Source organism: Pseudonaja textilis, chromosome 1 (genome assembly GCF_049901715.1).
Source record: "Pseudonaja textilis isolate UNSWEBS1 chromosome 1, rPseTex1.2, whole genome shotgun sequence".
In the NCBI taxonomy this organism is placed as follows: Eukaryota; Metazoa; Chordata; class Lepidosauria; order Squamata; family Elapidae; genus Pseudonaja; species Pseudonaja textilis.
Window position 1 is genome coordinate 267,589,681 of NC_141990.1, and position 15,444 is coordinate 267,605,124.

The window sequence follows — 15,444 nt, forward strand, 5'->3', positions numbered from 1 at the left end:
CTGGGGGTTTAACTTCTTATATAAGCATTTGCTTTGAGAAGTGGATATGTGAGGTATTACTATAAGGAATAGCTGGGTCACTGTGGGAATTTGCTCAGCTGATGGGTTCAGGATTACAGGAAATGTGTCCTGATGGGAATAAATTTCCTTGATAAATCAAGCAGTCCAGTGTAGTTCAATGTTCTTTTTCAACTAGGTGCAAAGTCAATATGTGATTATATTGCTAGACGTTATATAATGAGCTTCTTCTGCTTTGATCCATTTTTATAGCAGATGGGAGCACTTAGGTGACTTTGGTAGATAAAGAAACTATCAGGAAATTCCAAGACTGTAGATTACATTGGGAAACTGGGGGAAAAAACATTTCAGAAGAAGAAGGCAATGGCAAACCACATTTGTAATCTGGATAAAATTTTGGTGAAAATAGGAGGAGGAAGAAGTGTTGGATATATTTGCAGTTTTGGGTTGTTTGTAAAAATAATAAAGTCAGGATACCAATAAATAAATAAATATTTTTCCAGGTAGATATGTCATTGCAGTCAAAAAATAGGGGTTGACTTGGCCTTTAAACTCCTTCACAAAAATCTTGTTAATCTAGCAAAACTACTAAGTCCCATTTAAAGAGCATCAGCCACATTTAAATTGTTAGGTGTGATAAACGAATGGAATCTATTTAATCCTGGGTATAATGCCAAAGTAGCATGTAAGATCTACTAATGTTCCTTAGTCATACAAGGCCAAATATTACACTTCTGAAGCTTAATAGTTTAAAAGATCAGTGATGTCCATCTCAAAATGTATAGTGAAAGATAAAATCGCTTCCCTTCCATATTCCTTTCTGAAATTAGAAGCCAATTGGAACAAATTTCCAGCAAGACATTTAAGAACAATAGTCAATGGTTCCATTCCATCTTATGTACTACCGAAAGTAATGGGCTCTACATATAAAATAAAGAGATTATAATCCATTTCTCAGTGAACAATTGTTCCCCAAGGAGATGCAAATGGTAACCTGACTGACCTGCCATGCTACAAAAATAACTCCAAAAGTTGTTATTAGCTTAACAATTAAGCTAAAATCAAACGTTTTTTAAGTTTCATCAATCAACACAAGGGATATTTAAGCCTGTGCAAAATTTTCATTTTAAAAATCAGCAGACAGGCATGCATACAAAGCGAATAATCTTGGCCAGAGCATACTAGCCAAAATGTTCAATGTTCAATGAACAAATGTTCAAAATTTGTTATCATTGGAATAAGGCCATTGATTTGAGCACAGTGGTGAATGATCTTGAGCCAAAGCTTGTTCTCACAACACACACGTATGATGGCTCATACAAGGATAATCTGATGATAGATAAATAGATAGATAGATAGATAGATAGATAGATAGATAGATAGATAGATATAGAGATGATAGTGTTGCAGCATAAGAATATTTCTACATTCAAAGATAGGGTATGGAAAGATCAAAGAGATATTTATCACAATGTTATAGAGATATTCTTCTGGTAGCCAACATGGGGGACATGGACTTATGGTGCAACACATCTAGAGTGAACGCAGTTGAGAATGGTTATTGAAGATCTTAAATTCTATTAACTTATACATTACAGATTTATTTCAATACCAAGTGAACATGATTACCATCACAAATATCTCTTAATATCCTCACATATGCACTTCTTTGCTGACCAGTTCACAGAGAAAGGTTGTAACTGTTCAAGTGGCAGATTGATTATAATCAAAGCATACATCCAACAACCAACAAAAAGGGAAATATGTTATTTACTTGCAAGCAATACAAGACACAAAGTGTAATTTGGAACAGTTCTAGTTCAGTCTTATAATCAGGTAAGACCTTTATATTAATATCTTTCATTAATGGAACAACACTTTCTTTTTCACATAAATTTTTAATGTTTCTTTTTCTGATTTACTTCGCACTTATTAATCATGGAGTCAGCTTGAAAACAAAGTGAACTGAGATGCTTAAGATGACAGTGAGTTCCTAAACACCAGGAAAACAAATGACATCCCAAATTGCAATTTTATATTAAGCAATCCCAACAAATGAAGAATTACTGAATATTCCAGGGTTAACTGATTCTTCCATTCAGGACTTTTATCACTGAAATCCACTAAAACCTTTTACTATAATTCATATCTTGACTGAATAATAGAGCTTTTGTCTTCATAAATTTTTCAGAAGTGGAAATGAGCACTTTAAAAAAAGCCAATAGCTGAATCTAAATTGACAATCAAATTGGTTATTATTTTGCACATCTGCTAATCCTTTGAGTCTTGGATGAAAAAAAAAACAGAAGAAACATCTTATTAGTCAAGAGAATTCAAACTCATTTGTGAAAGTATCTTTTATTAAGAATTTAATATTGATAATCCAGAGGAAGATATAAACTAAATTTATCAGTGTACTTCAGACTTTCCTGTTTTTTAATTGATGTTGCTGATCTGATGTTGCTGATCTGAATATTCTTTTTTCCATTGACTCTAAACTTATTATCAGCATCACAAAGATCCAATGTAGAAAAGCAATGAAAAGTATTGTTAATCCAAACAACCTAAAAATAATATGTTCAGGTACCAATTATGCTTTAAAAATAATAATACAAAATTAAACGAACTTTGCTATAAAGCAATAATAAAAGACTTGCCAATTGAACCAGTTCCCCTGGTGTTAAAGCTCATCTTAGAATATTTCCAAAATACAGGAAAGAATTTCTTCAATCACACTCCTGAGGTCCTAATGTGGAATGCTAAGCAAGAAATAGCATGGTTATTTTGGAGCAATCCTTACAGAACACTACTGTATAAAAAAAGATCAAGCATTATAAGGGTTTCTCTGATATTTCATTTCACTATCCCCCCCACCAAGCTTCCTTCTTAGTCCAGAGCACTTGATTGTCTAGAAAGTCAAGGGTATTCAGTTCAGGATATAACCCATACAACTCATAGCCTTTCTTCTACCTGTGCTACTAAAAGGAGAGAATCTCTCCAATAGTAATTTCTTAACTGCATCTTTAGTCTGTTGTGATGGACTCCCTTCAAAACACAGTACTTTCTGAAGAAACCCAGGTGTGTGGGCAACAGTAGCTTCTCTGTCACCAATGGCTTTGGAGATTCAACCCAGCCAAGTGCCGTGCATGCTGCTTGGCTCATCATAATAGATTCTCTTGCCCAATCATATCCCAGAATTGTCTCCCCTACCTCCCACCTTGAAATGAAGGCATCAGCTTGTTTCTTACTCACCATGTCATAAACATTCAAGATCACCGGTTCATTTGCCATTGTAGATTGCAGTGATGCTTGGATTGAAGCCCTTCAATCCCTGCCAGATGTGGCAATACCCAAGGGGCGTGGGGGGGTTTTCACCCTTAGTTACACCAGAAAACCAATGCCCATGCTATTGAGGAAGTATCAGCTATGGTGGGGAGATCCAGAGTTGGTTTTCCAAGCCTTTTGATGTCAAAGTTTCTTGGTAACGAGGCTCCTTTTAAAAACTCTCAGCTGAATATTCAATCTTTTTTTAAAGAAAAAAAATCACTGCAGATGATTGATGTGCCAGTGTTTGTACAGCATGTTCCAAGTCAGTCCTTATCCTCCTGTCTCCTCATGGCAAATCATAACTAACCACCATCACAAGATAGAGTGGCTTGCTTTAAAAATGAGTCCCTCTAAACCTCCCAGAAGGGAAGAAACACAGAAAAGATTACAGGACAAGTGGATGGACGAATCCAAACTAGACATTTAGCCAAATTTGGAATACTTTAAATGAACATCAAACCATGGAGAAGGTGCACTGAGGGGTGGGAAGGGGGAGAGCTTAAAAGCAAAAATCTGCACCCTGTTTCAAGGCTAAAACAAATCCAAGCAGACATTTACAGGAAATCTGAGTTCCTCTGTATGTTGAGTCTCTAAATTCAGCAGAAGGGGGGAAAAAATTAGAACTGTCTACCCTGCTACTGTTTTGTTTTTCTTGTGCCTCAATCCCCAAAATGTAGAAATAATAGAACCTATCCAGGTGCTGAAATTTACCTTTCAGAGCTTCAGTTCCTCCTTCAATCTAGGTGATTATTTGGGGGGAAAAAATAGAGGTGGGGGGAGGCTTTGATACCAACTCCAGCTCACAAAATAAATCTGTGGGGAGAAGAGGAAGGTAATTTTTCTTAAAGGAAAAGGAGAACACGGCACTAAAGCAGTTCACTCAGTCTGAACCATAACAGGGAGCCGAGAGGGAACTGTCCAGGGTACTGAAGCCTCTTCAGCCATCTATTCCACGGAACAGCACTCTTGGTCACCCTTTAGGAGAATCGCGTGCAAAGCGCTCTCCGAGTGCTGATGCCAAAACCGTAGCAAATCAGAAAATGCCAAGCACCAAGTCTTGGCTCTTCTCAGCACTTTGTACAGGAAGCTAAAAAACCCTTTTCCCACACCAATTTCTCTCAACAGGAACATTGTCCAGAGACTGGAAAGAGCTGAAAAGTACCACTCCATCTTTTCCAGAGAGAAGGCATCTCCAAAGGGAGAAGTTTAAACAACCAGCAAGCGAATGAGAGCAGAAGGAATACATATTACTTTTGGTGGGGGTAGGAGTAGTTCTGGACTTTCTCTTATCCCGCGGCTGGCTAGGACTCTCGGGTCTGGCAGTGCTGCAAATTCCTGCTGGAGTCTCATAAATCCCATTCAGATTAGACCTGGAGGCCAGAGTAAATTGTGAAATCCATTGCGGTAAATTTCTTCCTGGGTTTGCTCCTCCCTCCCCTCCAAAGCATAGTGAGATGTGCATTAAAGAAAAAGGAGGGGGAGCTTGGGAAGGGAGTGAGGAGGGGGGCTCTTCCTGCATCCAATGAGTTTCGGGGAGGCGAGAGAGCTGACCTTAAAGCTGGAAAAGCACAGATCCTGCTGTAATATCCAAGAAAGGGTGCTGGGATTACCTCATCGGAATGGGAGGGGTAGCCGAGGCGTTCTGCCAGCTTGCAGCCAACCACATCTGAATGAAAATTGCAGAGAGCCTGTTACATCAGCATTGCCCAGCATTCCCCTGTCTTTCGCAGGCAACAGCTGCCCACTTTTTCCAGCTGAGGGTGGACCATTCAGCCGAAGAGAAAAATGTGTTAGCATCCACCAATCACATGTCAAGAACCAGCACTCGCTACAAATCAAGGGAAATAAAGAAGCAGATTAGCGTAGGGCAGCATGTATTCGTTTTGGTGCAGGCAAAAAAAAAAAAATCGACAGATTCATATTTCAGTTGATTTGAAACTTAGTTAATGATTTCATACACCTTCATTTACACATTTTATTTTGAATTAGAATAGAGAATTAACACTTAGTGTATCCCAGGACAGGACTGGATAATTAATCCAAATGCATATCCTATATATTTAAGCTACCAGAGCATGCTTCAAGTGTGTTCATATAAAAGTGTTTACATGTGCTAACAGCAGCTAGGATTGTATTTGCTAAAAACTGGAAAAATGAGAAAATACCATTGCAGGAAGAAATTATTAAGAAAATATTGGAATGTGCTGAAATGAGTAAATTGACATTTGAAATTAGAGAACAAGAGGATAAACAATTTTATGAAGTTTGGGGTCTTTTCTATCGATGGTTGGATGATAAAACATAATAAATAGAATATTTAGAATTTTAGATAATAATGAATATATAAAGAGACATTTTTTTCTTTTTTCTTTAATATTTATAAAATGTTTTTAGGATAGATTTGGTATGATTATATGATTTGTTATTAAATAAACTAAGTAAATTATAGCTATCTCATAAAGCATGAATGAATAAAATCATAGTCAAATGATTGTTTAATAGTGATACTAGGGTATATAATTTCCGATTGATAATATGAGTCATTATGTAATGTAACTGTAATTGAGACTATGAAATGGATGCACAAAAAATTGGTAAACCAACCGACACACTGTTTGAATACTTATGGGAAAGTTGGATGTTTTTACGTCTTGTTTGTTTTGTTTGTCTTTAAAAACTAATAAAATTGTTTTTTAAAAAAAAGTGTTTACATGTGCAATGAACAAGCACTTGTAAGCTTCCTCCATGTCATCTGCCAAATTAAAATTTTAAAAGTAACGCCACCTTCTTTGATAACTCAATAAGAAAACCTCCACCAATTGTATTGGAAGTGACTTGAATCCCAAACTGCTAACCTACTAGTTGAATACAATTCTCCCCCACCCCCATCCATTAAAAAAGAATAATCTCCTTTTAGGGGTAAATTTTATTTCTATAAATCCATACATCTGTTTTCTGCTTCTCATTCTTTTTACTAATATATTATGTTTCGTTACCAGCTTTATGGTAAATGCATAAAAAGATTTGAGGATCATAGTTATATGTAAAATGTTACTGGAAGATTTGGAAGACTGTGGCTGGCTCATCCGTACATGCATCTTTCTCTCTTGATTTTTCAAAGGAAGGATTCAGCCACTCTTCTGAATTCTGTGGCGATGTTCTAAAGGTTACCAAATGCACTTAAGCTAAGCATTTTCTTTGGCATTTTCTAAGGACACCAACCATAATCTGGTACTATGTAGATAAATTTTAAATGGGGTAAGAGTTTGCATGTACTGGAAGTTCCTTGAAGCAGATTTTATGGAGGAAATGAAGTGTGAAAGGCTAAAGAGAAAGTATATGACATTTCCCAGCAAGTCTGAAAACTGGAAAAATCTATCTCTTCAGAGGATCTGGTATCAGAACAACAGCATGTTGTACTATCAGGGTACATGTAGAAATAGAAGACCTGACCACAGGTTCTATCAGCAAAATGAGTTCACTGTTGGAAGCAAATAATTATCATCCAGGTTTCGATTTTCATCCACGAACTGGGAAAAACAAGAAATGAGGTTGAAAAAATAAAAACAAATTATTTTTGGAAGATTTAATATAATGAGCCACCACAATTTTTATCAAACCAGTTATCCCCACTACAATTTTTATCCATTTGGAACCAGCATGTGTTCTTTTCATCCAGCTGACCAACTTTTTAAAATTACACTGCAGGGCAAATGGAAGAAGACATAAACGGCTAGGTTTATATTTAAAATGCTTATTGAAATCGTCAGAATTATTTTCATGGATTGGGTTGGGTTGAGTTGGGTTGGGTGTAGCAAAGGCCACAGTGAGAGAATGCATTGGGCAGGAATAAAAAGAGGACAACTGTTCAGATGTGCAAAACTATAAATTAAATCAGTGGGCTATTTGGCCTCCCAGGGTGGCATGCCATATTTCTAAAAGGTCACAATAAGTTTATAAGGAGGCCACCCAGCTTTAACTGCCAGGCTTATGATCAATTTGTCATAATCTTCATTTCTGATTCTCTGTGTTAATTTCACTCGCATAAATATTGAAAATTATTAGAATTGGCACTAAGTAACATTAGTATCACCGTGTTTTGAGAACTATTAGATACTTCATCTTCTTTATCACTTCAGCACTCACTAGGCTTTTTTCAAGCCATAAAACAAAAAATCACTTCATTTATCTTAAGTGTTATTAATAACTGCAGATCTATATATTTGATTGTTGTGCTTGCTGTCCAAAGGACATCATAAAGGTTTGGTTTGAACCACTCCTACCTAGCATGAGTGTCTTCTTTTTTAAAAAAAAGAAAAAAAATGATATCAAAGTATCAAAATTTCAAGGGCTTCAGTTGAAGGTTATTTGTCTTAAAAGTGGCTTTTCCTAACTTGGCTCACTTTAGAAAAGATTTTAGAAAAGATTTCTAAATATACAATTATTTATTGAACTACAAAATGGAGGAAGAATTAGTCAAAGAAATGATGATCACCTGGGCAAAAAAATGTGGTTATAATATAGAATTAGAGAATTGGCAAAAACTTTGGGTTAGAAATTACAAAATGACTATGGCCTCAGCTTACAAAGAAAATCTCTGTAAGATGTTTTACAGGTGGCATTTGTCACCTGCAAGATTGGTGAAAATGTTTAGCAACTTATCTTCCAAATGTTGGAAATAAAACCAGGTCACAGGCACTTATTACGATATGTGGTGGACGTGCAAGAAAATATTAGGAGAATATACAAAAATGGCTGGAAATGATAACTGAGCAAAATACTGAGTTTAAACCAGAAACATGCCTTTTAGGTATACTATCAAAGGATTTTGACAAAGGGACCACATATTTAGTGTTACACATATTGATAGCAGCAAGGATTACATATACAAAATACTGGAAAAACATGAATACTCCACCGGACAAGATTGTAATTAGGAAAATTTGGGACTGTGCTGAAATGGACAGATTAACTTTAAAAATTAAAGACAAAGATGATTCAGAATACTATTAGACATGGAATTAATTTTATGAATGGATAGAGAAAAGAGGTAGAAATGAGAGAAAGTACAATTATGAAGGTTAATATTATATGTATTGAAAGTAAAGAGGTAGATAAATATAAATGTAGTAATTGATAAAAATGTAATTAATCTAGTGAAAGAAGAAACCTAGATCAACTTCTTTGGTTATATTATTGGTATTGTTATTATACCTTTACTACTGCTAATAGTTTGTATGTTGAGATTTTTTATCAAAGTATGTTGGTCGTGTTCTATTTGTAAATAATGCTCTGTCAATGCACTGTTATTCAAAAATGTTTATGAATAAAAACTTATAAAAATAAAATTAAAAAGAAAAAGAAAAGATATTTCTTCCCTCCACCTAAATTTGCTCACTTTTGGTTACCAAATTTTACTGATGCAGATTAAAGCGACAGAACGCTTAAGGGTGTTCAGGGATTCATACATATTACAAGATTATTTCCATCTATTTAGCTTAACTTCAGATACAGTCTTACATACTGTTATAATGTTACTTCTACTGAGTTAATCTTTCAAAAATACTGTAAATTGCCTTGTGAAAAATTGATTTAAAATGCAGGATATAAAGAAGTGGAATTATGCAGCTACTATTAACTAATAAACAATGAATAAGTTGTGTTTGGTTCCTTCCAAAGATTAATAATGGAAGTTCGGTGTTCTTTTTCATCTTTGAATGAAAGTTTATGTTAAGAAAGAGATTGCCTTCTATTGGAGCAAATGAATAATTGTATTGCTGATGAACTGGAACTATCCGATGCATGAGAAGTGAGGCAAATTCCAAGGAGGATGAAACTTAAATCTAAATTTAGTTAAAACTAAATCTAATTAAATGATCAACATAGTTTAACATCACTGAGGATTTTTAATATGATGCTGTACAACCTAAGTCCACATTTGTCAAAAGTTTTTTTTCCCTTCCTTCTTATAGACCCCTCCTCTAATTCTGTCTTCAGGCAAAACTTTGGTTAAAAGAGGCAGCCCAGTTCTCTGCTATTAGTTTCCAAATTAAATTCAATCAGTTTTAATCAAGAACAAAGAGTGTATTTAGCTCATGACATTAATACCATGTCTTTGCTACTCTAATTGTTAACCATTTTTGAAAGAAAGGGAATATTATTCCCCAGAGCACATTCTTCATCCAATTTTAAATACTGCCCTAAACTATTGTGGTTTGTATCTACCTACCTAGAAACTCTCAGATTTAGTCACTCTTCATCTTGCAGCTAAACACAGCTTTCAAAATGAGAAAAGCATGCCAAAGCAAATATTTGTATATTTATTTCTATATTTGAAGCATTCTTGATTACTTTAGGTCACAATTCTTGCCAGTTTTCTGAACAAAAAACTGAAGGAGAAAATGAAAAAAAAAGCCCACCAATTTAGGGGCAGAAATACATTTCTTTCTGCTCATTGCCATGCATGGTCTAGAAAGAATTCTAGGCCATTATGTTTCCACACATCTGCGTAAATCTTCCTTTTCTCCCTGTTTACAGTACGTTCCTTATTCTTAGCGTCTAAGGACATCTAGAGAAGATTTAATATATTATTCCATAAGTGTTTTTTGTCACAGTTTTATACAAGTAGCCCTCATTTAGCAACTGCCTTATTTAGTTAGTTACAGTGGTGATGAAAAAAACAAAAACTTGATGACCAATCCTCACATTTATGACATTTGGAGAGGTTGAGGCTGAAAAAGTCATTGACAGGCAAGACCTTGTAGCAGACAATTTACTGAACCATGCTTAGACTGGATGGCAGGTAACGCAGTTCCAGATTGTCCAAGCCCAAAATTTTGAGCCTGGAGGAATAAGGAATTCTATTGTGAGTAGAGGAGTGGAGTTACTTTTCTTGAGAAATACCTCTGAACCCACTCAATTGTGTTAATGTCCAATAAACAGTGTGGGTTCCAGGCTGATGAGCTGTATTCAAGAATTGGTCTGGCAAAGATTTTGTATGCCCTAGTTAGCAATCCACTGTTACCAGAGAAGAAGCTTCGCAAAATAAAGTTAACAACTCTTAATGCCTTTTTGGCAATGCTGTTACAGTGAGCTCTGGGGCTTAGATGAGCTCTGGGGCTTTTGAGATGAATACTCCTAGGTCCTTGACAGAGAGAGGGTCATCTACGAGATCATTTCTGCACAACTTGTATTTGGTGTTCCAATTTTTATTGCCAGTGTGTAGGACAGAGCATTTCTTCATTGAAATTTGGAGTTGCCAATTACACAACCATTCTGACACATAGTCAAGGTTGCTTTGTAGGACAGCAGCATTGTCAGTGATGTTAAATAATTTTACATCATCAGCAAAGAGGACGCAGATGCTTTTAATATGATCACATAGGTCATTGATGTAAAGCAGAAAGAATGTGGGCCCTGAAATGCTGCCTTGGGGGACACCGATGTTAACTGGTGCCGGATTTGATCTTGCAAGGCTTAAACATCTAAAGTTTATTTTAAAAGCAGATTTAAAAAAACATTCTGGGGAGCTTCCGGTTTGAGTCTCTTCGGCGACAGACCGAAATCCACGATCATGCACAGTTTCGATCTGTGCTCACCGCCGGAGAACCCCGAGCCGGCAGTTTCGAGGCTAAGCCACTCCGTATAGGTGGTGAAGAGGGGGGAGACTGCCAGCAGGGTCGAGGAGAGCTGCATCTCTCTTCCCCAGCTGGCCATTACTCCCTTTCTCAAAGGCGGTTACAGCGGTGGTCAGAAATGGCCACCTCAAAGAAGAATTGAACCAGAAAAGAATGTGCAGGAGGAAGATAAGAAGAGAAAGTTTTGGTCAACCGGGTTAAACTGAAAAAGCAATAACGTAAGGTACCCTGGAATTTAAACTAAATACCATTGTTCCCAAAGAAGATTTTGAAGCCGTGAAGGAGAGAAAAAAGGGAAAGGATTAGGGTTTTTTTTCTTCCCTTTCATATACTGACAGCTAAGAGACTTAAGCAAGAAATTGAAAAAAAAAATCCACCTTGCCATTAATAGGCATTTAAGCTGAAAATAAAAGTCAAAGGGATAATAAAGATTTCTGGATATTTAAAAGTTTTTAAAAGCAGGAAAGGAGGGAAAAAAAGAATAAAAGGGTAGGATCTGGAAAAATGGAGGAGACTGCCTGGAACTAAGGAATGGAACTGTAACTAAAAGGAACTTACAGTGAAACTTTAACAAGATTCCCCAAAGATACATCCTAACTGAAACTTGGCAACAAAATAATCTAACCCCAGGAAGAGAAAGTGGAAAAAAGAAGCAAGAAGAAAAAGCCTTGAATTATTTGGATTACTTGGTGATTTTTGGTTTTGCATCTAATTGACTAAAACTAATCGAATGGTTGTTTAAAATGGCATCACTCTTAGAAGAACTAAAAATGGAACTTAAAAAATGGAAAGAAGATGCACAAGAAGGGAGAGGTTCTTTTGGCTTCGTATTTCAATTCTTAAATATGGAGATCTGGAACTATGAGAAACAACAAGAAACGCTTGCAGAACAAGAAGATTGGGACAAAGAAGAAGCCATCTTTAATGATCAAATAATTTTAAGTGGGGGAAAAAAAGGAAAGGGGGGAAAGAGAGTGAAAGGTTTAAGACTAGAAAAAACATTCTGAATAACTCTTGCCCCAATATTCTCCCAGTAATTTTACATACTTATCAACAAATGGGGCAACAATAATTGACTATGTGTGTGTCCCTTTTGCTAAAATAGGAAGGTTATTCTATGAGTCTGTAGTGATCCCCAGTCTATCACATTCCAATGTATTGGCTTTGCAGATAGTGGAATGTTGAAAATAAATAATGACCACATACTTGCCTTAAGTTTCAGACCAAAAAAGAATTAAATGGTCTGTTAATTTAACTGATAGTATTGGTGCAATACTTCACCCAAATCATCTGGCAGATATTCAGTTTAAATTGATTAATGTTGATCCAACTTCTAATTATCTTGAACTCCGACTTGTACAAGCAGAGTCTTCTAAAGCAAATGAATTTCTCCACTCCTTCTTGCATCAGTTGCCTACATGCTCATCTAATCATGTGCATTCATTTAGTTTATGCCTAGAATTTCTTTTATATTCAAATAATGCAAACAATAATCTATTATTTAAAAAAAGGATACTGGGTATCTTTAACAACCCCCCCCCCCCCAAATGACTGTTTAAATGACCAGAAAATAAAATTCCCCTGGTATACACTTGATAAAGCCAAAACTGAGTGTGAACATTGTCTGAAATGGGTTCCAGTGCTATCCCACCATGTGGTAAAGCACCCTAAAACACCTCTAGGCCAGGAATAAGGAATAATGGATGGAAACCGAACAAAGAGAGATTTAACCTGGAAATAAGGAGAAACTTTCTGACTGTGAGAACAATCAACCAATGGAACAGCTTTCCCTCGGAAGTTGTGGGAGCGCCATCACTTGAGACTTTCAAGAAGAGATTGGACTGCCATCTGTCAGAAATGGTGTAGGGTCTCCCGCTTGGGCAGCGGATTGGACTAGATAACCTACAACCATGTTGGTGAACCTATGCCATGCGTGCCAGAATTGGCACACAGAGCCATTTCCCTGGCATGAGAGAGGTCACCCAGAAGAGCCCCGCTGCGCATGCGTGTGTGTGCCGCTGCCCAACAGTGATTGTCAGGTATCTGGCGCACATGTGCACAGAGCGGAGGGGGGTGCACAGGAGATGCACGTGCATGTGCAGGGATGCACTATGCGCGAGGGAATCACATGCACATGCGCAGATGTGCTGTGCGCAATGGGGGAATCTCACATGCATGTGCAGATATATGGCAAGGGGGGTCATGCATGCATGCGCAGGGGGCATGGGGCGGCCAGCACACGTTGCCTTCTGGGTGCTGGCATGCGAGTGCACACAAGCGAGCGAGCGCACAATTATCGGCATGGGAGCCAAAAAAAGTTAGCCACCACTGACCTACAAGGTCCCTTCCAATTCTGATTATCTGTTAATCTGTTTATCTGGTACTGATAAGACTATAGTTCAGCAAATGGTATCAGGAACTAGGGAGGGCCAATTTCTCAATATCCCATCCAATATGTGCCTCTGCCCTTGCTCCAAGGAAATTGTAGAAGATTTTATCTATTATGTATTGTACTGTCCTATTTCTACTTTAGAACATGGAAAGTTTCTGGAACCCCTCTTGATAAGAAGGGTTTTTTTGGCCTGATTCATATAAAATTGAATGTCTAATTAATTCAGACAATGAGACAATGCCATGGAAATTAACAAGCTTTGCACTGGCTGCTGCTAAACAGAAAGAATATTTTGTCACAAGTTTCTATTTTTTAATATTTAACTTGCTTTAATAACACTGTTTTAATATGTTGTGGGTTTTTGTACATTTTAATGAATTTTATGAATGTTTGACCGTTTTTATGCAGGTTTAAACTTATTTGTTACAAGTAGTGTCGATGCAATACATGAATTGATCGCTACTCCAATATTCATGCTCTGATGTGGTGCATGCCATAATCTGCCAGCAATACCTTATTACATCTTTAATGTTATCAAATCTCTGTAGAAGATAAGTGTTGTATATAGACATTTGCATACTTGTAATACTATATTCGGATTGGACCGCTATTGCCACGTAGTGATTGGTTACTTAAGACGGTTGCAATTGGTCCGCCTGATGGCGGGAAGTTTAAGAAAGTGTCATTGGCCACGAGCCGCGAGCAGCCGCCATAAAAGAGGCTGCCGCGGCTCCGGTTTTGTTGAGTTTACTGAGAGCTAATAAAGAGCTGAAATTCACACTGGTCTCGAGTCAGATCTTTCCCGCGACAGAACAATAAGGTAAGATATAATCTGACATCAGAAATGCCAAAACTCAGTAAGGAAATGCTTCAGTTCTCCAGGACAGTCTGTCACTACCTCAAAGTAACAAGAAATTAGAAACACTAATTTTAGTATGAAACAGCGGTGTTAAAATTCATTAGAAGAATGAACATCATTTCACACCCTCACAGATTTTAAAAAACAAAACAACTACAAGCGTTTCGTTTCACTACATGTATTAATTAGCTCGTCAGTGCAAGAACACTTTCTTCATTTTAGCAAAGTCACAATAGAATTACAGAATGTAAGGGTTGGCAGCAAACTCTGAAACCATCTAGATTGCACCTCTTGCCTGAGTTTAAACTTCCTTTTTACAACCCTGTAATCCCTTAATTTGGAGTAGAGTCGTGGAAACTGGATGAGCAGTTACTAGCTGGGTGCCCTTCCTGACATCACATGGAGTTCACAGCAGATTTTTTTTCTCCTTTCATTCAGATGCCCACTAGGAGAGAAACATCTGCTGCTACCTAGGATTGAACTCTCAACCTTCTGAGAGGTGAGCGACTTCACCACTAGGCCACCATACTGCTCACCTCTTGCCCAGGTAAATTGCACAAAAACAGATGGTAGGTCCAGAAGTGATTCTGGAGAGATGCAAAGACTACCTGTGAAAAAGTCCTAAAACACAATGTGGGAAATCCACTAGATGGATCTCTGAATTCAGAACATTAACTAAGAGTGAGAATACGAGGAAAGACAAATTAACTTTGTTTACAAGAGAAAGAGGAATCTGATTATTACAAGATGTGGGGAAAACGGTATGATTGGATTGAGCAATGATACATTGTTGGATAGATAAATGGATTGTAAATAAATAGGGATAAGCACTAGATAAGTTAATTATTTATATCCGCGCAAATTCTATATATTTGTAAATAATGCACAGAATATTAGTATAAGATTAATGTCACAAACTGTTGATGTTATAAGATTTATATTTTTTGTTGTTTGTCTTTTTAAAATTATTAAAAATTAAATAAAGTTTACTTAGAGAATATGAGGAAAGACTCAGAAAGATAACAATTTTCCCTTCAGAGATCTAGACGATGCTTAATAACCCAAGAAATGTGCCACAGGAAGTTGGTAAATTCAAAAATAAAATAGAATTGGTTCTATGTGAAACAAAGATTACTTGTCCACTATGAATAAGTGACTAGTATATTTAGCATGCAGAAGTTCATATATAGGTAAGGGGAAGGCTAACTATT

The 15,444-nt window shown here is 36.7% G+C and overlaps 1 protein-coding gene across 1 annotated transcript in view; it reads right to left on the reverse strand.

The window, feature by feature from the left end:
* Positions 1-4,665, reverse strand: part of LOC113441768 (deubiquitinase DESI2-like) — a 45,866-nt gene extending 41,201 nt beyond the window's left edge. Inside the window, exon 1 of the mRNA XM_026708942.2 lies at positions 3,271-4,665. Coding sequence (XP_026564727.1) covers positions 3,271-3,309 — 39 coding nt within the window. The 5' untranslated portion in view covers positions 3,310-4,665. The remainder of the gene's footprint in view (positions 1-3,270) is intronic.
* Between the last annotated feature and the right edge of the window lie 10,779 nt (positions 4,666-15,444).